The sequence below is a fragment of the Balaenoptera ricei genome, chromosome 4 (assembly GCF_028023285.1).
Source record: "Balaenoptera ricei isolate mBalRic1 chromosome 4, mBalRic1.hap2, whole genome shotgun sequence".
In the NCBI taxonomy this organism is placed as follows: domain Eukaryota; kingdom Metazoa; phylum Chordata; class Mammalia; order Artiodactyla; family Balaenopteridae; genus Balaenoptera; species Balaenoptera ricei.
The window spans coordinates 19,065,231-19,089,759 of record NC_082642.1 but is presented as its reverse complement, the minus strand read 5'-3'; the positions used below and the strand labels follow the sequence as shown (position 1 = coordinate 19,089,759).

At 37.4% G+C, this 24,529-nt stretch overlaps 1 protein-coding gene and 1 non-coding gene across 4 annotated transcripts in view; one reads left to right on the top strand and one right to left on the bottom strand.

The window, feature by feature from the left end:
* Positions 1 to 215: 215 nt before the first annotated feature.
* CEP70 (centrosomal protein 70) overlaps positions 216 to 24,529 on the bottom strand; it is an 80,407-nt gene continuing 56,093 nt past the window's right edge. For 2 of the 3 annotated variants that reach the window (XM_059921906.1, XM_059921907.1), the window contains exons 12-18: positions 22,578 to 22,683; positions 6,773 to 6,943; positions 4,845 to 4,991; positions 4,491 to 4,659; positions 4,212 to 4,326; positions 3,141 to 3,220; positions 216 to 855 (exon numbers count right to left, since the gene is read on the bottom strand). In XM_059921906.1, coding sequence (XP_059777889.1) covers positions 794 to 855; positions 3,141 to 3,220; positions 4,212 to 4,326; positions 4,491 to 4,659; positions 4,845 to 4,991; positions 6,773 to 6,943; positions 22,578 to 22,683 — 850 coding nt within the window. In that variant the 3' untranslated portion in view covers positions 216 to 793. Of the gene's footprint in view, positions 856 to 3,140; positions 3,221 to 4,198; positions 4,327 to 4,490; positions 4,660 to 4,844; positions 4,992 to 6,772; positions 6,944 to 22,577; positions 22,684 to 24,529 lie in introns of those variants that run through there. The other variant, XM_059921908.1, reaches the window with a different exon arrangement.
* On the top strand, positions 11,055 to 11,161 carry LOC132365657 (U6 spliceosomal RNA). Its single transcript, XR_009503180.1, has one exon. It is a non-coding gene; the product is annotated as a U6 spliceosomal RNA (small nuclear RNA).

The window sequence follows — 24,529 nt, the reverse complement described above, 5'->3', positions numbered from 1 at the left end:
GGAGAACAGAGAATAAGTAGAAAGCATCAAGAAAGCTGCTCTTATGTAAAACGCAGCAAGGGTGAACCAGGAAGGGTGCCCAAGGAAGGCTCAGCCTAGTAAGAGAATATGACTCATTTTTTGTGAGGAATACAAGTAAGTCACTGAGAACACTTACATTTGGAAATTCTTAACAAAAATTTTATTTAAGATATCATGCCCTTATAAAAGGTACATCACATCAAGATAGCAAAAAGGACACTTTTTTGTGAGAGACTCACATGTACTCATCTATTTTACCTCATAATTCATTTCCTACCCTAACACGATAAAACTTTTTTTCCTTCTTCCTTTTGTTCCTTCTGCTCTGAAAGGGCAAGTGTCATGAGGGATATCTTAATAGAATGTGCCATTTCCTTGCCAGGAAAGCAACAGCTTCCTGCTGGCATTCCTTGTTCCCAGGCCAAAAAACTCTGAACTTAAATGCAACCTTTCTATTACTCGCACTTTCTCTCCCTGAGTTTCTCTCTTACACACTGTACTTTAAAACAGTCTTACATTTTAAGCACTCAAGAATTGCTTAAGAAATGATTAAAGGATCTAAAGTTAATTTAGTAATTAAACTTAGCAACGCTTTCTGTAAAAGAATCTCAAAATTAATAAAAATTATATGGATGGAGAACGACTCAACAGAAAGAAGGGGGTGAATTCTGAGAGTATATACATTTTATAACCCTTGTCTCAGAGTAAGATCAATCCTACAAAATATTTAGAATGTTAAGAATGCAATTTACACAGTAAAAATGATTTGTTTTCAGTGTGAAAGTATTTTTAATTTCCTTACTGCAGGTACAATGGCATCCAAGTCATCAATTTCTGTAACAGAAAAACAAAAATAATAAAAGAATAGCTTTATCCACTGTTAGGCTCAGATGAAATGAGAATCTCTATGCAAAGGCAAACCTCAGACACAAAGGCAATATCACTAGTGCTTTCATGCACATGAAACTTTGCTCCAATAGTGGTGATGAGTGTATCACTGATTCAGACAGAGATGCTTCACAGGGCAAAAAAAAGGGTAACAGCTACCACATACCTACAAAAGCATCCTCTGACTCTGATATTAATCTCATTAGCAGTGTGTTCTTATGAACAGATCCTACTAGTGACATTTATGATATTATGTTACTGCCTCTTTAACTACATGGGTGAGCCTACATGGTGAAATCCCCAGTAGAGGCGCTCTCTCTCATGGGCCCCCATCTAAGGACTTAGGGATTTCTTCTCTTGGAACACAATCCTGTCCTAATTTTATGATAAAGATTTCTCATTAGTAGGATGGCTCTTAGGTCTACCTTTTAGGATGAAGCCTATCTACCTAATAAAAGGTGTGAGGTGTCTCAGAGTAAAATCTCAGATGCAATGTATTATAGAGCTTAGCCTGGTCCAGCCTACCAGATAGTTCAGGTTCTTCTCTGCCAGGTTCTTTCTGAGTTTGACTTCTCTTCCTAAGACTATCTTCTTCCAACCAGCCTAAGTTAGAATTCACCATCTGGAAGCTCCTAGCCACTAAGGAAGGTCCTTTCTCTGATTATGTAGACTCCAGCCCTACTTAAGGTAAGCCCCAGTGGCAGGTTCTCTAAATTCTCACCACTTTTTTCTAGATTATTCTGCTAGGTCACTGTTCATAAACTCATTTCCTTTACATAAAACATGATTCCTTGGATTCCATCTCTCTCCCTCCATGTTTAGCTGGATTTTGATGGTTCTTCCTTTAGCCAAAACACATGACCCATGATGTTTAAGCTTCTGACTTCAGTCAGAATTCTTATCTGAATCCACTTATCAAAATATAAGAAAGGAAAAAAATATCAGCAAATCTACAGCAGAGAATTTGGTTCACATCTTACATTGTGGTAAGGTACAAAGATCAAGTTATTCCCTGACCCGCATTCTAAAATCACACCTGTTGAATTGAAGCAAATGATCCCCCATGAACCATGCTGAGTATCATATCTGAGGGGAAGTTTCTATCGAAGGATTCTGAAATAAGTGTTGCTAGCACACCTATTAAAATGTTTATTAATGACAAGAAACTCATTGTTTAAGTTAATTGCTACCCCAAAGCAAGTAAAATCATATTATTGCAGGAAACAAGGCTCTTTGAGATACAAGGCAACACATTTATACAATTCCACATCTCAAGTTAAACTTTCAAATTACACTTTCCCAAACAACAACAACAAAAAAAAACAAAAACAAAAAAACACTTTCAATTTCAAATGAGCTATATGGAAAAAAAAAGAATTCATTAATAAATAAATCACTTTAACCTTTTTTAAAAAGTGATTTTTTGGCCATGCTGCGCAACTTGCGGGATTTTAGTTCCCCCGCCAGGGATTGAACCTGCGCCCTCGGCAGTGAAAGCCCAGAGTCCTAATGACCACTGGACCGCCAGGGAATTCCCTAAAAAGTGTTCTTAACCGTAAGACAAATTATTTTTATAGCCATATATAATCACACTTAAAGAGAATTGGGTCTCTATTTTGCCTATGATTCCTAAGCTAATTACATTTTTTTTCCCTTTAAGAGATGTTACTACTGACGAAGCCCTCAATCTGACCAAGAGTGTAAAATGTATCTCTTCCCTTCTATAGATTTATAAATTTATCTCCTTTCTACAGATGTTTACTTTATATTACTTCTCACCACCTGAGAAGGAAATTAATTTGTATATCTAAAAAACACAGTAAGTAGGAACTATCTTTAAAAAAAAAGAGAGAAGAAAAAGAAGGAGAAGGAGGAAGAAGAAAAAAAAAAGACACCTTACAAGATCATAAATTCTAAGGACATTTCTCATTGCCAATGACAGAGTCAAGGTTACACTGGGCCTAGCCAGAGTAATGTCATTTCTCATTTTAAGGTCCTAAAACAAAGGCACCCCCAGCTCCTTAAAGGATATATGCTTCTCTGTTCTGCAGACTAATCCCAACCAACTTTAACTGCAAGTTAGAAGTTTGCTTCCAGAACTGTTAGTGGTTTGCAGACACTTTCTACCACTCTGGGTAAAAACACTAATACTAATACTAAGGAGCACTGTTTCCTCAAACCCACTGACATCTTGAGACTCAAAATTTAACCACCGCCAACAAAGATCTTACCTAAGATTTCAAGTAGATCATTAGTAAATGCCTGAAATGCTGGGAAAAATTCCTCATGTTCTTCCAGTTTGTTGATAATGCTTTTAAAAAAAAATGCAGTTTACACTGAATTTCCAACTTGCATCTCATTGGACATAGAACATTTCAAAATGGAAAGAAATTGTCCTGCTAATTTAAATATAAGTTTAATGATCATTTACTGCAATCCGTCCTTTTTCAGCTCTTTGTTCATCTAGTAACACTTTTCTAAAAAAAATTCTATTTTCAGTGTAATCATCTGTTCTAAAGTTAAATCTATATAACATTCCTAATATAGGAACTTTCTATTTAGCTTGAGGATTCTTAAGAGACCATGCTTTTATAACATTTTCTAAAAAGAATTGGCTTTTATATCCTGTATTCTATTAAACATTAAAAATAAGTATCAGTAATCAGTAAAACTGTGGGAAGGAGAAAAAGACCAATAGTGAGACATACATTCCTTTTAAAAGCATCAAGTATCAGAAAACTCAAGTGTCAGGTAAGGGTTCTTCTTGGAAAACTTGCAGAACATATGTAGCTATAAAATCTGGGGAAGGAGGGAGGAAGAGTATAGCTATAACATTTCAATATTTTAAAAAAAATTAGGTTTTATGTTGGAGATGCCTAGCTTTTTAAAAAAAATCCTTAACATCTTCTCATCAAATAATACACATACTCTTAGTGATTATTTAGTGATCAGTGATTGATGGTATTGTACTAAAAACTGGACTTATATATTCTGAATTCACATGAAGTTGCTAATAAAGTTTGAATTTCTCCATATATAATTTGGGAACAAGCTTACAGCAATAATGCTGGAGTCCTGACCCACCCTATGTAAACCTATAGGCCCTAGAGTCTACTTTTATCTTGAAAATACTTGACATTCTCTCCATCCCTAAGGTGTGAGATTATTTTAGATTGTCAAGTTATTTTAAAAAATGCTATTTCAAACAGGAAAGTTAAATAACTTATGAAGTTTTGAAAGTCTTTAATTTTACCACTCCAAACATTCTGGATGATACTTTGTAACCTTTTCAAAATAAATACCTTTGGAGGTCTTCAGGTCCCAATACCTGCATAACCTGTTCATTCACATCTTCATTAACCAGCCTACACAATTTTCCAACTGTGCTTACCAGCACACACAATGAGGATGAACTATCTGCAAAAGAGAAATAAAAGGATAGGATATTTTAAAAGAGAGTTTTCAAAATCATTAAATCAAACACTTTATGCTTCAGTTAGCCTTGATTTTTTAACTACTTTTTGTTGATTTATTAATAATAATTCTTAAATGGGGGGCCAAAAATGACAAAGGGTCATCACCTAGTTCTAAGAGTTCCTGGAGGTTTCTCACAGCATTGTTCACTTCTCCAAGCCTAGTATAAACTTCATTCATTCGGGGATAGACTCCAGTTAAAGAAGGCACATCAAATAATTTTTGGAAGTGAGAAACAATAGCTCGCAAAATTTGAAAGTCTGGCATATTGCTGTCCTGCCCAAAAGAGAGGAAGAAAAAGAAAGATAGTTTACATCTTAGAATTATTCCAAATCTTTAATAAAAACTTTAAAAAGAGAAATAGAGTTCTAGTAGAATATCTATATCCATATCATTATTAGTTTCTAAGATAAAGAGTACATTAAAATGTGAACATTTATGTAAGTATTAGGTAGTATTACCTTTTCCTTATTTTCCACTTCTTCTAACATGGTATCTACTATAAACAACAGATCTTCAACTTTGACACCTTCATTTTCATCCTGCTTCTTTAAATTACGCCAAGGCACCAGTTCTGCAGATAGTATTTTCAAGGACTTATACAAATCCTTTACGAAAGAAACAATATGCTATTACTGATTTTTAAAGTTTTCATAATAATGCTAATAAAATATAATTATCCAAGCAGGTTTAATATATATATTAACGATCATCATTATTTTTTTAAAAATACCATTATCAGTTTAGAAAAAGTCTGTTAAATTAGTTTTCTCCAGGCCTTACATATATATATATTGATTATCTGGAATCTGGATGTTTAAAGTAATTATATGTTATTTATTAGTAGCATATGTTATTTAAGTAACTATTTTGAATTATTGATGAATAAAAAATAAGCTTGTCCTTAATATTTTGCCTTTGATTTTTTAAATAACAGATTTACTGAGATGTAATTCACATACCATAAAATTCATCCTCTTTAAATGTGCAATTCAGTAGTTTTGACTTATTTACAGAGATGTGCAATCATCACCATTATCCAACTCTAGAACAATTTTCATGACTCCAAAAAGAAACCCTCCCTCCCTCCCACCCTCCCTATCCCACCCCTCTAGGTGGTCACAAAGCACCGAGCTGATCTCCCTGTGCTATGCGGTTGCTTGTATATGTATAACTGATTCACTTTGTTATAAAGCAGAAACTAACACACCATTGTAAAGCTATTATACTCCAATAAAGATGTTAAAAAAAAAAAAAAAAGAAACCCTTGTACCCACTTACAGTCATTCCCCGTTCTCTCCTGCTCCCAGCCCTTGGGTAACTACTAATCTACTTTCTGTTTCTATGGATTTGCCTATTCTGAGCATTTCATTAAAAAAATGGAATCATACAATAAGTGGCCTTTTGTGACAGGCTTCTTTCACTTAGGATATTTTCAAGATTCATCCATGTTATAGTATGTATCTCCAGGAAAGTTTTTAATTCGAAAGGATGCCTAAAGTAATTCGACTTGACTTTCATGACAGCCTACTTAGTTTTCCTGGCCTAGATATGTTGTCCTAATCTATTTAAAACTGTGCACAAGAGGCCGGGCTCCTGGAAGTTTAGACGTCTAAGACTGGTCAATCAATAAACAAATATGTACTGAGCATCTACTATGTGCATGGCACAGTGCTTGGCCCTTTAGAACAAGGCCATCCAAAAGGAATGTAATGTGTATCACAGTAATATTGTCTAGTAGCCACATTTAAAAAAGTAAAAAGAAATAGCTGACAATTTTAATAATATATTTAACCCAATATATCCAAAATATTATCATTTAACAGATAATCAATATTTTAACTATTTTTCTCCATAATAAGTCTTCTAAATCTGGTGTGTAATTTTATACTTGCAGCACATCTCAGTTGGGACTAGTCACATTTCAAGTGATCAAAAGCTACATGTGGCTTAGTGGTTATTGTATTAGACAGTGCAACTCTAGAATACAGAAAGAAATACAGGAAATTCTACTTTTCTCAACTTCTTATTTTAGTCCTCCACTTATTTAACACTCTCCAATTAGTACCCAGACCTCACATATTAATATCTTTAATTTTTCATTTGGTAAGAAGGCAGTTATCTATTTTAGCAATTCAAGGCAACACATTCAGTGCCAAATAAATGTATTAAACAGTAAGCGCCACCAGAATTTGAAAAAAAAGTCAGGAAGTCAGAGCATAATGATACTTTCATTAACCAACATTTTTCATCAGTAAGGTGCAATTATAAAGAAAAAGTCTATGGTAAAAGCACACCAAATATAAAACTTTGCTTGAGAATAAAAGTATATAAAGCCCATGGACTCCTACAGATTTTCAAAGCCTGTAAAAAATATTCAACCCCTTACCTTTAAGGAAGCCAGTTGATCTGCCCACATTTCTATTATAGGAACAAGATGCTCAAATCCACAATCTTGAACAAGATCTCTATTAAAATGTTGGGCTCCTCCTTTGCTCTGTTTATAAATTATTACTGGAGCTCTTGGATTGTGAATAATTGAATTGATGCTCCTTAATACCTTTAAAAAAGACAGTGTTTTTAGTTGAAATGTTTATCACAGTCCTATCAAAGTGATATATGTTAAAGGAATGCTTTACATATTAATGTAACATCATTACCAAGTTAGAGATTCATTGGACAGGATTCACCAAAACAAGTGTCTTTCAAAGGACTGTACAGAACAAGTGAGTGAAAAATGCTGTGTTATTTTTCTTTTCTTCCCATAGAAAGCTACAGGTCTCCTGAGAATTTGATTTCCGATGCTTATTAACAAACAGTTTTGTTGTTGCTGTTGTTTGGTTTAGTACATGCATTTCAATGTTTTGCTTCTATTATACTTAAACTCTACTTTGAATTCCATTTTAATGGAAAAAAAAATTAATTCCCCTTCATTAAATTATTAATGAGCACAGGAACATAGTCTTTCTTCTCCCTCTACCTCACACCAAAGATTAAGGAGGGCAGCAGAACTCCTAAGAGAGATCAGGGAGCTGATATTAGCTGAGTGCCAGAAGGTCATAGCACAATTCCATTCCATGAGGGTGGTAGTGAACCAAGGGGGATTACATACATGTCTAGCAGTATGTATCCATACCTTGTAGTAGACTGTTAGCAAAAATTACTGCAATTATTACTCTTCCTTATACCCTCTCCCCTTGGCAGTATGACACTGCAGGTTCTCCCATCAAGAGGTAGAGTATTTTCTACTCCTTGAATCTGGGGTAATCTTGGGCCTTGCTTTGGCATACAGAAAAGGAAGTAATGGTGTGCCAGCTTGAAGCCCAAGACTCAAGGGGCCTTGATTATTTCTGCTCTCTCCCATTGAGCTCTGCTGCCATGTGGACCAGCCCAGGCTAGATGGTGAATTACAGGGGCTGACAAGTCCTGAGATCTGCAGTTAGCAATGCTGGACACCCAGAAGAGCCAAGGGCATAGTTCTAGTCTGAATTCCCTCAAGCCTGAGACCAAGGAAGAGCCAATGTTTCAGTTCAACATTTGAAAGCAGGAAAAAAAATTGATGTCCCAGCTCAAAGGCAGTCAGGCAGGCAGAAAGTCCCTCCTTCCTCAGCCTTTTTGGTCTACTCAGGCCTTCAACTGATTTGATGAGACCCAGCCACCATGAGGAGGGCAATCTGCTTTACCCAGTCTACCATTACAAATGTTACTCTCATCCAGAACTACCCTCACAGACACACCCAGAACAATGTTTGACCAAATTATCTGGGCACCCTCTGGCCTAGTCAAGTTGACACATAAAATTAACCATCACAAGTCCACCCCTTGTCAACTTGGCACCCATACACTTTGCCTTAAACCGTATTTAATCTCCAAATAAAGACAATAACAAGATCATGGATCACCTAACATGATACAACGGTGCTGTGTACAACCAAAAATGTCCTAACCCCTTCACCAGAAGAGGAGGTGAAGTCCTAACGTGAGGATTACTCTTCTCCTTGATACCCTGTAACTTAAAAACTATGATATAAAAATAACAATACTCAAGTATGATGACATAAAGTCATTATATGATAAGAGAATAAGAGCAGGAAAAAAACAAAGATATTTGCCATATATATATATATATATATATATATATATATATATTTACAAACATACACACATACACCCATGTGAACATATTCATAACCAAATAAGGAGGATATACACATGACAATTATAATCCTCATTTCTATAAGTCATCATATGGTCACAGCTGGTATTTATCACTACTTTCTTCCATTACCTTTTTTTTTTATTATGTTTGCCTTCAGCAAGCACCTCAGCTGGTCCTGGTTCTTTACTTGCTGGGGTAATCCAAATCTTCATTCCTGAAGGGTCTGGGCCATTAGTAGTTCTGCCTAGACCAGGTTGTTGGAGTTTTCCATTGACCTTTATCACAAGGCATGGCAATATTAAGAGATGCCCTAAGGGATGTCCTGTATTCTAGACATTCTCTTCCTTTCCTTCCTTGTGGAGTGGTAGTACACTGCTCAAAGTTCTGCCCAGTGGGAGGATTTCCCTTCACTACTTTCCTTCAGGGATGTCCCAGACAGAAGCTGTAGTGCTGCAGTTGTCTACTTTAATGTGGTCCCTACAGATCATGCAGAGCCACCTGTAAATCAGGCCTAAGTCTCCCCTTCTTATGTCAATTGATCATAGGGAACTCCCCATGAGGCCACAGGTGCAGGCTGGGGGAGAGAAGGTAGTGCAGCAAGAGTGGGAAACCACAGGCATTTGGCCACTGCTTCATGTAATTTATTGTGCCTTCAGGGCCTGCTCGGGCCCAATTTCATATGTACCACCTTCATTTGATGACAGAGTGCTGCTCTGCTCACCCAACTTTATGGCTTGGTGGGTCAGATGACACCCAGCTCATGACGGGTAATTCAGGTCAAATGTAACTTTGTGGCCCACTGTTAAGCCTTTTACTCAGGCCCCGTAGCAGGCCAAGAGTTATTACTTAAAAGGAAAGTAGTTATTTGCAGAGGATGAAAGGATTTTTCTCCCAAATCCTAAGGGCCTGACTTATGATTCACCTACAGGGGCCACCAAAGGCTCCAAGCAGCATCCCTACCTGCCACGACAGTCTAAGCCCCATCGGATCTGCTGGATCCTGTGGCCCGAATGGCAGAGCAGCTTGCACCGCAGCCTGGACCGATGCAGAGCCTTCCCTTGTTCTGGGCCCCACTCAAAACTACTGCCTTTTCAGATCACTCAGTAAATGGGTTGGAGTAACACATCACATGAGGAATATGTTACCTCCAAAATCCAAAGAGGCCTACTAGGTGTTGTGCCAGGTTTTTGGTTGTAAGAGGGGCCAGAGCAATAATTATCCTTTACCTTAAAGGGAGATCTTGACATGCCCACACCACTTGAGCCCTAGAAGTTTCACTGAAGTAGAAGGCCCCTGAATTTTTGTTAGATTTATTTCCCATCCTTTAACATGCAAATGTCTTACCAAGAAGTTGCTACTTCTTGCTCAGTAGGTCCAATCAGCATAACGTCATCAATGTAATTGGCCAGTGTGATATCTTATAGAAGGGAAAGATGATCAAGATCCTTCCTTGTCAACTAAATTATGATATAGGGCTGGAGAACTGATATACCCCTAAGGCATGACAGTGAAGGTATATTATTGGCTTTGCCAGTTTAAGCAAACCACTAGTGGTGGTCCTTATTGACAGGTATGGAGAAAAAAGAGTTTCTCATCTCATTTAGAAACATTCTCAGAAAAACCCAGAATAACGTTTGACCAAATATCTGGGCACCCTGTGGTCCAGTCAAGTTGATACATAAAATGAAACATCACAAACACCCATGTAACCACTACCTAGATTCAATAATTGTTAACATTTTGCCATATTTGCTCACTCTATATTTTGAGCTGAACCATTTGAAGAAACTGCAGACATGATAACACTTCACTCTCATACATACTTAAGCATGCATCTCTTAAAAGTAGGCATATTCTTCTACAAAATCATAATGTCATTATTATAAATAAGAAAATTAACAATAATTTCCCCCCCACACACCTACAGTCAGTATTTGACAAAGAAGGCAAAATATACAATGGACGAAAAAATGTCTCTTCAGCAAGTGGTGCTGGGAAAGCTGGACAGCTGCATGTAAATCAATGAAGTTAGAACACTCCATCACACCAGAAACAAAAAATAAACTCAAAATGGCTTAAAGACTTAAATATAAGACAGGACACCATAAGACTCCTAGAAGAGAACATAGGCAAAACATTCTCTGACATAAATTGTAGCAATGTTTTCTTAGGTCAGTCTCCCAAGGCAATAGAAATAAAAGCAAAAATAAACAAATGGGACCTAATCAACTTATAAGATTTTGCACAGCAAAAGAAACCATAAACAAAATGAACAGACAGCCTATGTACTGAGGGAAAATATTTGCAAATGATGCGACCGACAAGGGCTTAATTTCCAAAATACACAAACAGCTCATACAACTGAATAACAAAAAAGCAAACAACCCAATCAAAAAATGGGCAGAAGACCTAAATAGACATTTCTCCAAAGACATATAGATGGCCAATAGGCACATGAAAAGATGCTCAACACTGCTAATTATTAGAGAAATGCAAATCAAAACTACAATGAGTGCTCGCTTCGGCAGCACATATACTAAAATTGGAACAGCACAGAGAAGATTAGCATGGACCCTGTGCAAGGATGACAAGCAAATTCGTGAAGCGTTCCATATTTTTTTGTTATAAAGCAGAAACTAACACACCATTGTAAAGCAATTATACTCCAATAAAGATGTTAAAAAAAAAAAAAAAACTACAATGAGGTACCACCTCATGCTGGTCAGAACGGCCATCATTAAAATCTACAAATAACAAATGTTGGAGAGAGTATGGAGGAAAGGGAACCTTTCTACACTGTTGGTGGGAATGTAAGGTGGTGCAGCCACTGTGGAAAATAGTATGGAGGTTCCACAGAAAACTAAAAATAGAGTTACCATATGATCCAGCAATCCCACTCTTGGGCATATATCCAGAGAAAACTATAATTCAAAAAGACACATGCACCCCAATATTCACAGCAGCACTATTTACAACAGCCAAGACATGGAAACAACCTAAATGTCCATCGACAGATGAATGGATAAAGAAGATGTGGTACATATATATACACAATGGAATACTACTCAGCCATAAAAAAAGAATGAAATAATGCCATTTGCAGCAACATGGATGGACCTAGAGATGATCATACTAAGTGAAGTAAGTCAGACAGAAAAGACAAATATCATATGATATCACTTATATGTGGAAGCTAAAATATGATATAAATAAATGTGTTTACAAAACAGAAACAGACTCACAGACATACAAAACAAACTTACGGTTATCAAAGGGGAAAGTTGGGGGAGGGATAAATAAGGAGTTTCAGATTAGCAGATACAAACTACTACATATAAAATAGGTAAACAACAAGGCCGTACCATATAGTACAGGGAACTATACTCAATATCTTGTAATAACCTATAATGAAAAAGAATATATATGGATATATACATAACTGAATAACTTTGTGGTACACCAGAAACTTAACGCATTATAATCAACTAGACTTCAAGAAAAAAATAATAAAAATAAAATAAAAACCCAATAATTCCCTAACATCATCAATGCTTGGACTGAAGTTTAAATATACTGATATGTATAATATGTGACTATAACCCCTGTGCCAAAAGCTATGAGTTCTAATTTATATATTATTCAAGGAAAGGGAGACTCAAAACATCTACTTTAAAGAGAGAAGAGTTGGGGCTTCCCTGGTGGTGCAGTGGTTGAGAATCTGCCTGCCGATGCAGGGGACACAGGGTTCGATCCCTGGTCCAGGAAGATCCCACGTGCCGCGGAGCAACTAAGCCCGTACACCACAACTACTGAGCCAGTGCTCTAGAGCCCATGAGCCACAACTACTGAGCCCATGTGTCACAACTACTGAAGCCTGCATGCGTAGAGCCTGTGCTCTGCAACAAAGAGAAGGCATCACAATGAGAAGCTTGTGCACCACAATGAAGAGTAGCCCCCGCTCGCCACAACTACAGAAAGCCCGCGTGTAACAACGAAGACCCAACGGAGCCAAAAATAAATTAATAAATTAATAAATCAAAAAAATACTTCTAAAACAAAAAGAGAGAAGAGTAAAGCCATCTCCTTTGTTTCCACCATCAAGCCCAGGCTATTTGATAAATAAAAATAAAAATAAATAAAAAACCAATAATTCCCTAATATCAGGGAATTATAAAGACAACATACCATTTTCATACTGAATTTTTGTCCCTACTCATACTTCAAGCTACAACTCACAGGTCTCCTGGTAATATGACTTGAGATGTTTATTTTGGAGCTTTTTAATTTTTTATTTATTTTTTAGTTCAAGAGAGTGTACTCAACATTTCACTTCTATTTAAACACATTCCAGGGCTTCCCTGGTGGCACAGTGGTTAAGAAGCCGCCTGCCAATGCAGGGGACACGGGTTCGAGCCCTGGTCCGGGAAGATCCCACGTGCCACAGAGCAACTAAGCCTGCGCACCACAACTACTGAGCCCGCGCTCCACATTTACTGAAGCCCATGCGCCTAGAGCCCATGCTCTGCAACAAGAGAAGCCACCGCAATGAGAAGCCCGTGCACCGCAACGAAGAATAGCCCCCACTCGCCACAACTAGAGAAAGCCTGAGCACAGCAACAAAGACCCAACACAGCCAAAAAAAAAAAAAAAAATTAAAAAAAAAAAGACCCTAAACACATCCCTATAATGGAAAAATTAATTAATTCCCCTCCATGGAATTATTATTGACAACAAAGTATATTCTTCTTCTTCTATTTTTGGGGGAGGGTGGGTGAAGTATTAAAGGATAGCTTTATTACTTTGCCAGGCAAAGGGGGACACACTGGACTTCTGCCTCGAAAACCTGTGTCCTAATCCAAGAGGATTTTTTCTTTCTAATTTTTTTTTTTAACATCGTTATTGGAGTATAATTGCTTTATAATGTTGTGTTAGTTTCTGCTGTATAACAAAGTGAATCAGCTGTACATATAAATATATCCCCATACCTCCTCTCTCTTGCATCTCCCTCCCACCCTCCCTATCTCACCCCTGTAGGTGGTCACAAAGCACCAAGCTGATCTCCCTGTGCTATGCAGCTGCTTCCCACTAGCTATCTATTTTACATTTGGTAGTGTATATACGTCAATGCTACTCTCTCACTTAGTCCCAGCTTACCCCTCCCCCTCCCCGTGTCCTCAAGTCCATTCTCTACGTCTCCGTCTTTATTCCTGTCCTGTCCCTAGGTTCATGAGAACCATTTTTTTTTAGATTTCATATATATATGTTAGCATACGGTATTTATTTTTCTCTTTCTGACTTACTTCACTCTGTATGACAGACAGACTCTAGGTCCATCCACCTCACTACAAATAACTCAATTTCGTTTCTTTTTATGGCTGAATAATATTCCATTGTATATATGTGCCACATCTTCTTTATCCATTCATCTGTCGATGGACACTTACGTTGCTTACATGTCCTGGCAACTGTAACATGTGCTTCAATGAACATTGTGATACATGTCTCTTTTTGAATTATGGTTTTCTCGGGGTATATGCCCAGTAGTGGGATTGCTGGGTCATATGGTAGTTCTATTTTTAGTTTTTTGAGGAACCTCCATACTGTTCTCCATAGTGGCTGTATCAATTTACATTCCCACCAACAGTGCAAGAGGGTTCCCTTTTCTCCACACCATCTCCAGAATTTATTGTTTGTAGGCTTTTTGATGATGGCCATTCTGACTGGTGTGAGGTGATAGCTCACTGTGGTTTTGATTTGCCTTTCTCTAATGATTAGTGATGTTGAGCATCCTTTCATGTGTTTGTTGGCAATCTGTATATTTTCTTTGGAGAAATGTCTATTTAGGTCTTCTGCCCATTTTTGGATTCGGTTGTTTTTTTGATATTGAGCTGCATGAGCTGCTTGTATATTTTGGAGATTAATCCTTTGTCAGTTGCTTCGTTTGCAAATATTTTCTCCCATTCTGAGGGTTGTCTTTTCGTCTTGTTTATGGTTTCCTTTGCTGAGCAAAAGCTTTTAAGTTTCATTAGGTCCCATTTGTTTATTTTTCTTTTTATTTCCATTTCTCTAGGAGGTGGGTCAAAAAGGATCTTGCTCTGATTTATCTCATAGAGTGTTTGGCCAATGTTTTCCTCTAAGAGTTTTATAGTGTCTGGCCTTACATTTAGGTCTTTAATCCATTTTCAGTTTATATTTGTGTACGGCATTAGGAAGTGTTCTAATTTCATTCTTTTACATGTAGCTGTCCAGTTTTCCCAGCACCACTTATCGAAGAGGCTGTCTTTTCTCCATTGTATATTCTTGCCTCCTTTATCAAACATAAGGTGACCATATGTGCATGGGTTTATCTCTGGGCTTTCTATCGGGTTCCATTGATCTGTATTTCTGTTTTTGTGCCAGTACCATAGTGTCTTGATTACTGTCGCTTTGTAATATAGTCTAAAGTCAGGGAGCCTGATTCCTCCAGCTCCGTTTTTCTTTCTCAAGATTGCTTTGGGGGACTTCCCTGCTGACACAGTGGTTAAGAATCGGCTTGCCAATGCAGGAGACACGGGTTCGAGCCCTGGTGAGGGAAGATCCCACATGCCACGGAGCAACTAGCCCGTGCTCCAAAACTACTGAGCCTGCGCTCTAGCACCCACGAACCACAACTACTGAGCCCATGCGCCACAACTACTGAAGCCACGTTGCACAACTTCTGAAGCCCGTGCACCTAGAGCCCATGCTCCACAACAAGAGAAGACACTGCAATGAGAAGCCCACGCACCACAACAAAGAGTAGCCCTCGCTCATCACCACAACTAGAGGAAGCCCGCACTCAGCAATGAAGACTCAACGCAGCCATAAATAAATAAATAAATAAATAAATAAATAAATAAATAAATAAATAAATAAATAAGAAAGAAAAAAGAGGATTGCTTTAGCTACTCGGGGTCTTTTGTGTTTCCACACAAACTAAAATTTTTTGTTCTAGTTCTGTGAAAAATGCCATTGGTAGTTTGATAGGGACTGCACTGAATCTGCAGATTGCTTTGGGTAGTATAGTCATTTTCACAATATTGATTCTTCCAATCCAAGAACATGGTATATCTCTCCATCTGTTTGTATCATCTTTAATTTCTTTCATCAGTGTCTTATAGTTTTCTGCATACAGGTCTTTTGTCTCAAGTAGGTTTATTCCTAGGTATTTTATTCTTTTTGTTGCAGTGGTAAATGGGAGTGTTTCCTTATTTTCTCCTTCAGATTTTTTGTCATTAGTTTATAGGAATGCAACAGATTTCTGTGCATTAATTTTGTATCCTGCTACTTTACCAAATTCATTGATAGCTCTAGTAGTTTTCTGGTAGCATCTTTAGGATTCTCTATGTATAGTATGTCATCTGCAAACAGTGACAGTTTTACTTCTTTTCCAATTTGGATTCCTTTTATTTCTTTTTCTTCTCTGACTGCCATAGCTAAAACTGCCAAAACTAAGTTGAATAATAGTGGTGAGAGTGGGCAACCTTGTCTTGTTCCTGATCTTAGAGGAAATGGTTTCAGTTTCTCACCACTGAGAACGTTGGCTGTGGGTTTGTCATATATGGCCTTTATTATGCTGAGGTAGGTTCCCTCTATGCCCACTTTCTGGAGAGTTTTTATCATAAATGGGTGTTGAACTTTGTCAAAAGCTTTTTCTGCATCTATTGAGATTATCATATGGTTTTTATCCTTCAATTTGTTAATATGGTGTATCACATTGATTGATTTGCATATATTGAAGAATCCTTGCATCCTGGGATAAACCCCACTTGATCATGGTGTATGATCCTTTTAATGTGCTGTTGGATTCTGTTTGCTAGTATTCTGTTGAGGATTTTTGTATGTATGTTCATCAGTGATATTGACATGTAGTTTTCTTTCTTTGTGACATCTTTGTCTGGTTTTGGTATCAGGGTGATTGTGGCCTCGTAGAATGAGTTTGGGAGTGTTCCTCCCTCTGCTATATTTAGGAAGCGTTTGAGAAGCATAGGTGTTAGCTCTTCTCTAAATATCTGATAGAATTCACCTGTGAAGCCATCTGGTCCTGGACTTCTCTTTGTTGGAAGATTTTTAATCACAGTTTCAATTTCAGTGCTTGTGATTGGTCTGTTTATATTTTCTATTTCTTCCTGGTTCAGTCTCGAAAGGTTGTACTTTTCTAAGAATTTGTCCATTTCTTCCAGGTTGTCCATTTTATTGGCATATAGTTGCTTGCAGTAGTCTCTCATGATCTTCTGTATTTCTGCAGTGTCAGTTATTACTTCTTTTTCATTTCTAATTCTGTTGATTTGCGTCTTCTCCCTTTTTTTCTTGATGAGTCTGGCTAATGGTTTATCAATTTGTTCATCTTCTCAAAGAACCATCTTTTAGCTTCATTGATCTTTGCTATTGTTTCCTTCATTTCTTTTTCATTGATTTCTGATCTGATCTTTATGATTTCTTTCCTTCTGCTAACTTTGGGGTTTTTTTGTTCTTCTTTCTCTAATTGCTTTAGGTGTAAGGTTAAGTTGTTTGAGATTTTTCTTGTTTCTTGAGGTAGGATTGCATTGCTATAAACTTCCCTCTTAGAACTGCTTTTGCTGCATCCCACAGGTTTTGTGTCATAGTGTTTTCACTGTCATTTGTTTCTAGGTATTTTTTGGTTTCCTCTTTGATTTCTTCAGTGATCTCTTGGTTATTTAGTAGCATATTGTTTAGCCTCCATATGTTTAAACTATTTTTTACAGGTTTTTTTTCCTGTAATTGATATCTAGTCTCATAGCGTTATGGTCAGAATAGATACTTGATACTATTTCAATATTCTTACATTTACCGAGGCTTGATTTGTGACCCAAGATATGATCTATCCTGAAGAATGTTCCATGACTACTTGAAAAGAAAGTGTATTCTGTTGTTTTTGGATGGAATGTCCTATAAGTATCAATTAAGTCCATCTGGTCTATTGTGTCATTTAAAGCTTATGTTTCCTTATTAATTTTCTGTCTGGATGATCTGTCCATTGGTGTAAGTGAGGTGTTAAAGTCTCCCACTATGAATGTGTTACTCTTGATGTCCCCTGTTATGGCTGTTAGCACTTGGCTTATGTATTGAGGTGCTCCTATGTTGGGTGCATAAATATTTACAATTGTTATATCTTCTTCTTGGATTAGTCCCTTGATCATTATGTAGTGTCTTTGTCTCTTGTAATAATCTTTATTTTAAAGTCTATTTTGTCTGATATGAGAATTGCTACTCCAGCTTTCTTTTGATTTCCATTTGCATGGAATATCTTTCTCCATCCCCTCACTTTCAGTCTGTATGTGTCCCTAGGTCTGAAGTGGGTGTCTTGCAGACAGCATATATACAGGTCTTGTTTTTGCATCCATTCAGCCAATCTGTGTCTTTTGGTTGGAGCATTTAATCCATTTACATTTAAGTTAATTATCAATATGTGTGTTCCTATTACCATTTTCCTAATTGTTTTGGGTTTGTTTTGGTCGGTCTTTTCCTTCTCTTGTGTTTCCTGCTTAGAGAAGTTCCTTTAGCATTTGTTGTAAAGCTGGTTTGGTGGTGCTGAATTCTCTTAACTTTTGCTTGTCTGTAAAGGTTTTAACTTCTCCTCTGAATCTGAATGAGATCCTTGCTGGGTAGAGTAGTCTTGGTTGTAGGTTTTTCCCTTTCATCAGTTTAAATATGTCCTGCCACTCCCTTCTGGCTTGCAGAGTTCCTGCTGAAAGGTCAGCTGTTAACCTTATGGGGATTCTGTTGTATGTTATTTGTTGTTTTTCCCTTGCTGCTTTTAATATTTTTTCTTTGTATGTAATTTTTGATAGTTTGATTAATATGAGTCTTGGCGTGTTTCTCCTTGGATTTATCCTGTATGGGACTCTCTGCGCTTCCTGTACTTGATTGACTATTTCCTTTCCCATGTTAGGGAAGTTTTCGACTATGATCTCTTCAAATATTTTTTCTTTTTTTAAACATCTTTATTGGAGTATAATTGCTTTACAATGTTGTGTTAGTCTCTGCTGTATAACAAAGTGAATCAGCTATATGTATACATATATCCCCATATCCCTCCATCTTGCATCTCCCTGGCACCCTCCCTATCTAGGTGGTCACAAAGCACCGAGCTGATCTCCCCATGCTATGCAGCTGCTTCCAACTAGCTATTTTACATTCTTCAAATATTTTCTCAGACCCTTTCTTTTTCTCTTCTTCTTCTGGGGCCCCTATAACTCAAATGTTGGTGCGTTTAATGTTGTCCCAGAGGTCTCTGAGACTGTCTTCAATTCTTTTCATTCTTTTCTCTTTATTCTGCTCTGTGGCAGTTATTTCCACTATTTTATCTTCCAGGTCACTTATCTGTTCTTCTGCCTCAGTTATTCTGCTATTGATTCCTTCTAGGGAATTCTTAATTTCATTTATTGTGTTGTTCATCATTGTTCATTTGCTCTTCAGTTCTTCTAGGTCCTTGTTAAACGTTTCTTGTATCTTCTCCATTCTATTTCCGAGATTTTAGACCATCTTTACTATCATTACTCTGAATTCTTTTTCAGGTAGACTGCCTGTTTCCTCCTCATTTGTTTGGTCAGGTGGGTTTTTACCTTGCTCCTTCACCTGCTGCGTATTTCTCTGTCTTCTCATTTTAACTTACTGTGTTTGGGGTCTCCTTTTCGCAGGCTGCAGGTTCATAGTTCCCATTATTTTTGGTGTCTGCCCCCAGTGGGTAAGGTTGGTTCAGTTGCTTGTGTAGGCTTCCTGGTGGAGGGGACTGGTGCCTGTGCTCTGGTGGGTGGGGTGGATCTTGTGCTTCTGGTGGGCAGAGCCACATCTGGTGGAATACCTGTGTATCTTTTTTTCTTTTCCTTCGTGCTTGTCTAGTTTCACTTGAAGTGCACCCCGCTCTTCAGATGAGAGTTCCTAGTGTGAAACGGCTGTGCCCATCACCTCAGCTTGGCAGGCCATCTACCGAGCACTATGCTCCACACTACAATTGATCTGGGAGGATTTGATGAGGGGTTTTATAACAGTGGTTCAAAGGTGGGGTCTTTGACAAGATTAGGGTGTGAGCAGGGCCTGCACTCCTTTAATCTCATCTCTCCTAATCGTGATGATCTTCTCTGGTCCCTTCAATCCTGCCTCAGGTGGTTTCTTGGCTCCTCCTCCCTTGATTAGCAACTGTTCAAATCTGCCCTTTGGAATTCAGGGAAGGTCATGGATGCTGAAGTCTTGCCTTGGTTTGTAGAAGCCAAACCTCTAGACGGACAGATTAAGGGAGTGAGCATGTTGGGACTATCCAGTCTCAGTCTTCTCACTTGCATATCCACATAAGAAAGACGAAGGATAAATAAAAGGAAGATCATTTAAAATCCAATTTCGTGTGAATTTTGTTTTAATCTTGTGTCTTGAAGAGACGCAAATTCAAAGGAAAAAAAAGATGGAATTCAAAGGTAATTCAGAGTATGGAGAGCAGCTCACAATGAGGAATCCAGAGTGATTATTCCATTTGCATGTGAGGTTAGTGGCTGGACTTTTTTTTTTTTAATGATTCTTCTGGCAATTACAGTATTTGATTTCTGGAGCTTTAGTGGAGGGGGCTCTGTGTAGAGAAGCTGGGGGCCGGCTCTGTCCCTCCATGGTGCATGGTCATTCCCAAAAAGTCCCCTTCTGGCTCGGAACACCTGGGCGATAGCACACTAGCTATAGCTAGATAGCACACCGTTTCACACTAGCACCTGGCCTCTGGAGAGGGGTGGCCAGTGGCCGAGAATGAGAGTTTTCCTTTCCTGCAAAGCAGGATTAATAATCCGTCTCAGAGGGTTTTGAAGTGCACGACTCTTCATTGCAAAGGGAAATGCATCTGGATACCAGCACTTCTGGATGGTGGTGCCCGAAAATCACCCAGACGAGCACGTTCAATAGAGCAAAACCCCAAGATTTCCTAGAGGTCTATATTCTTCTTTATAACTTAGCCACACTCTGATGACTGGCAGCAAAAGATGTATTAACAATGAATAAATGGCAAAATAAAAATTCCCAGAGAGACTAGAATTTATGAAAGAAAAGTCACAATACAGGTCTCATCTTATTCAGAAAGAGTTTGCAGGTACTGACAAACTCTTGGTATGGGTAAAAAAAAAAAAGAAAAACGGTTTTTAAGGGTAATCCTTACAAGAATAGAAAAGAATTAAGATGATGACTGTCCTAACTAGTTGAAGAGAAAAGAAGAGCAAAGGAATCTCCACCTAGCAAATCTCAGGAAAGAAAAGAATGGAACAAGAAACCATGTAAATAGAAAACAGAAAGTAAGATATCAGGAATAAAAGAAGATATATAAGTTGGTCTCAGTGTCCATGAATGGTTTAATTCCCCTGTTGAAAGAACAAAGCCTCTCAAAGTAAATCTAAGAAACAAAATGAAATTTAGTTACATAGTGGATACAAGAGAGTTATCTAAAACAAAACAGTTTTCACAACGGTGCCTGAACATAAAGTCAACACAGAGATGTATGAAGAACCAGCAACAATCAATTAGAAAATGTAATGGAAAAAGGATCCTATTCATAATAGCAATAAAAGTTATAAGATAACTAGATAACCTAGGAAATAAACAGAACAAAAAATAGGCAAAAGCTAAATTTAAAAATATATAAAACTTTATTGAAAGCTAGAAAGGAAGACCCAAAGAAAATTAGAGACATATTTCTGAGTGAGATGATTCAAAACTGTAAATGTGGTGACTTCCCTGGTGGTCCAGTGGCTAAGACTCCACGCTCCCAATGCAGGGGGCCCAGGTTCGATCCCTATTCAGGGAACTAGATCCCACATGCCGCAACTAAGAGTTCTCATGCCGCAATAAAGATCCCGCATGCCGCAACTAAGACCTGGCGCAGCCAAATAAATAAATAAATAAATATTTTTTAAAAACTGTAAATGTGTTATTTTTCCAAATATTAGTCTAAAACATTAACTCAATTTCAGCTCATCTCAATGGGATCTATTTTTGAATTTGACAAATTATTCATACAGGAAAATAAATGTGCTAAAAATATATCCAAGGAAAAAATTTAAAAGAACAATAACAAGACACTTACCTTAAAAGGTATCAAAACCTACTATAAAACTACAGAAATTAGTATAGAAATGGAAGAGACTAGTCTAGAAACAAACCTATGCATCTAAGGGCATATGGTATATGATATACGTTTCAATTCAATAAAGTAGAGAAAGAATGGTCAACTAGAAGCTGCAAACTCAAATGCCTATAGAAGCCAGGTAAGAGCATAAATGAGTGAAGCAAGGACGGGGTGGGACTGTGGCTAACTGAAGAGCACATGCCCCTACGTGACAGGGGAAAGGCCTAATTCTGTGCTGATAACAACTATGCAAGAATTTGCTGCCAGATTCTTTGGCTTTTTAAGAGAAACTAGCAATAAGGACTTAAATAAAAATCTCTTAATTAAAATAAATTAGTAATTAATTCAAAGTTTAAAAAAACCTGTATGGGCCCAATAAAATATGAGTGCAGGCCCAGTTCAGTCAGTAAACTACCAGGCTTAATTGCTCATTTATTCAATAATAAATGGTCTATAAATCAAGTACAGTTAGATCTTTACATCATACCACATAGAAAATTAAATTTCAGATGGACTAAATATCTAAATTTAAAAAAAGCATACAAGAACCTTAAGAAATAGATTTACTTGTATAATAATAATATCAACAAAAGCAAAAACAAAAACAATAAAAAGGGAAATGGCTTAAGCAGGTAGAGAAAAGGATTATAAAATCTGTTAAAATCTTACCAGCTTTTCACTACCCTACTTTGAACTAGGCCAAAGTCTCTTTTCAAGGGTAAGACAAATTCTCAGTCAAGTTACCAACTTTTAGCCAAGTAGCATGTCACGCCAAGACAAGACAGGCTAAGCAACACAAATAAAGGATACAAGTATTCCTTACCAATTGATAATTTGTTATACTGTGATTGTAACCAAGGTTCACTGTAAACACCAGTCTTTCTGTCAACTGTTCAATACCTGAAAGTATCTCTGGTCAATTAGGGTCTGCTGCTGGTTATCTTTGCTGGGCTCATCTTTTCCCTCTTTGTCCTCAGCCTTTTTTTGACTGATAAGATCCTGTAATCTAAAGGGGAAAAAAACCAAGATAATACAAAATGCTTTACTAGACACTGGATTAAGATGACAAAATAAGCCAATGATCCAGCTACCCTCCCAAAAGCTTTGTCATTTTCCATATATATGTGTGTTTATGTGCATGCACATACATGCATATATGCATACATAAATTTTTTTAAAATTTTAAGCCATGTTGTCACTGGAAAACAAGAAGACCCTCTTAATAGACACAATATAGAAGGAATCCCTGAAAACTAAAGGGATCAGACTGATGAAGAAAGTTCTAACCATTCCCCAGCACTTATAAAAAATAGAAGAGGAAAGAACTACAGTAAAGGATGAAAGCAACTTCCAAGGTGCTCCAAGCTTGATGCTGTAGGTAAGGGAATCAACAAACAATGGGTAGGGAAAACAGTTTGGGCACTGCAGCAGCAAGAGCTAGGCAGTTTGGTCCTTCCTTCTTCATACGTCTCTTGTGCCAAAGAGAAGACAACAGTGATACCTGCCAGTCAAGAGGGCATGAAAACCCAAGAGACCATTGTCTCAGGTGGCTACCAGAACTCTGGGGGAAAGTCTCTTTGTCCAGAAACCTAAAAACATGAGTGTATCCACCTAGTAGCCCTTCTCCAAATATCTCTGAAGTCAAGGCTGTAGTAAATATTTCTCCCCCACCCACCATGCCTTAGAAAAAAGTCTCTTATTAAACCCACTTCAAATTAACCAGTACACCTATCAGTTTCCTGTGGAACCCTGACCCATTAAACTGATTCCAACACTCGTTAATGAGCTTGACTTGCTGTTTGCAAAATAGAATAGCGATATTCTATCTTGTCATTTGCCTACTAAAAGACAGTGGCTTCCCACTACTTTTAGAACTAAATCCAGTCTCCTTGGGTTAGGTTTGAACTTCTCCATGCTGGTAGTCCTAACCCAATATTCCTCCCGACTCCTTTCTTACCTCATCTCTTATTACCACCTTACAATTATCTCCTTCACTCACATGTATTCCCCTTGATCTTCACTCAATTGCTTTTCTCTGCTCTCTGGTGAGCATATGCCAGAAACAAAATAAACAAAATTAGCTCTAGATAAAAAGTCAACCTCCTTCCTCTAATAGACACAGAGACCTCACAATCTATTTTCCACTTGACTTCCCATCTATTTAGCATATTCACATATTTGGCAGTTTTGCCTAAAGGCAGTGCCAGGAGCATACTGTCTAGAATACAAAAGTGACACAGAAAAGCCAACAGCTCTATAGTGGGACTACAAGTAAACTGACATATCTGAATTTAAATGTTAGTTAACCTTTCATTCAGGTGGAAAAGTTTAATTTATCAATGAACTGTTTGCAAGTATGATTAATAAATATTATACTATGGATATACAATATTTTAACTGCCAGTATAGTAACCTAAATATATCATTGCATGTACCAGCTTACAGTCACTCTGGGAAATGAAATGTGATTCAATTAATTAGGTCAATAAAGAGATACCCTCAATGTAATAACGATAATAACTAACATATATTGGGAGCCTGGTGATGACGATAATTAGTGTTTATTGAGAAACTTCTCTATGCAGAAACTCTTCTAAGCACTCACATGTATTAATTTATTTAATCCCATTGTTTTTCTAAATTTACAGAAGGTAAGGATTAGTAAAAGCTAGGGATTCATGGGGAATTGACCTTTGGTTCACCTAGTCTCACAGTAAATATTTGCCACAGCATAATACTCCTGAAAACTTTTGTATTCTGCAAAACCACACATGTGAAGATAACAGGGTTCAGGAGAAAAGTAAGTGTTAGCAACCAGACTATTTAAAACTGATGCAGCTTTATAACTAGAC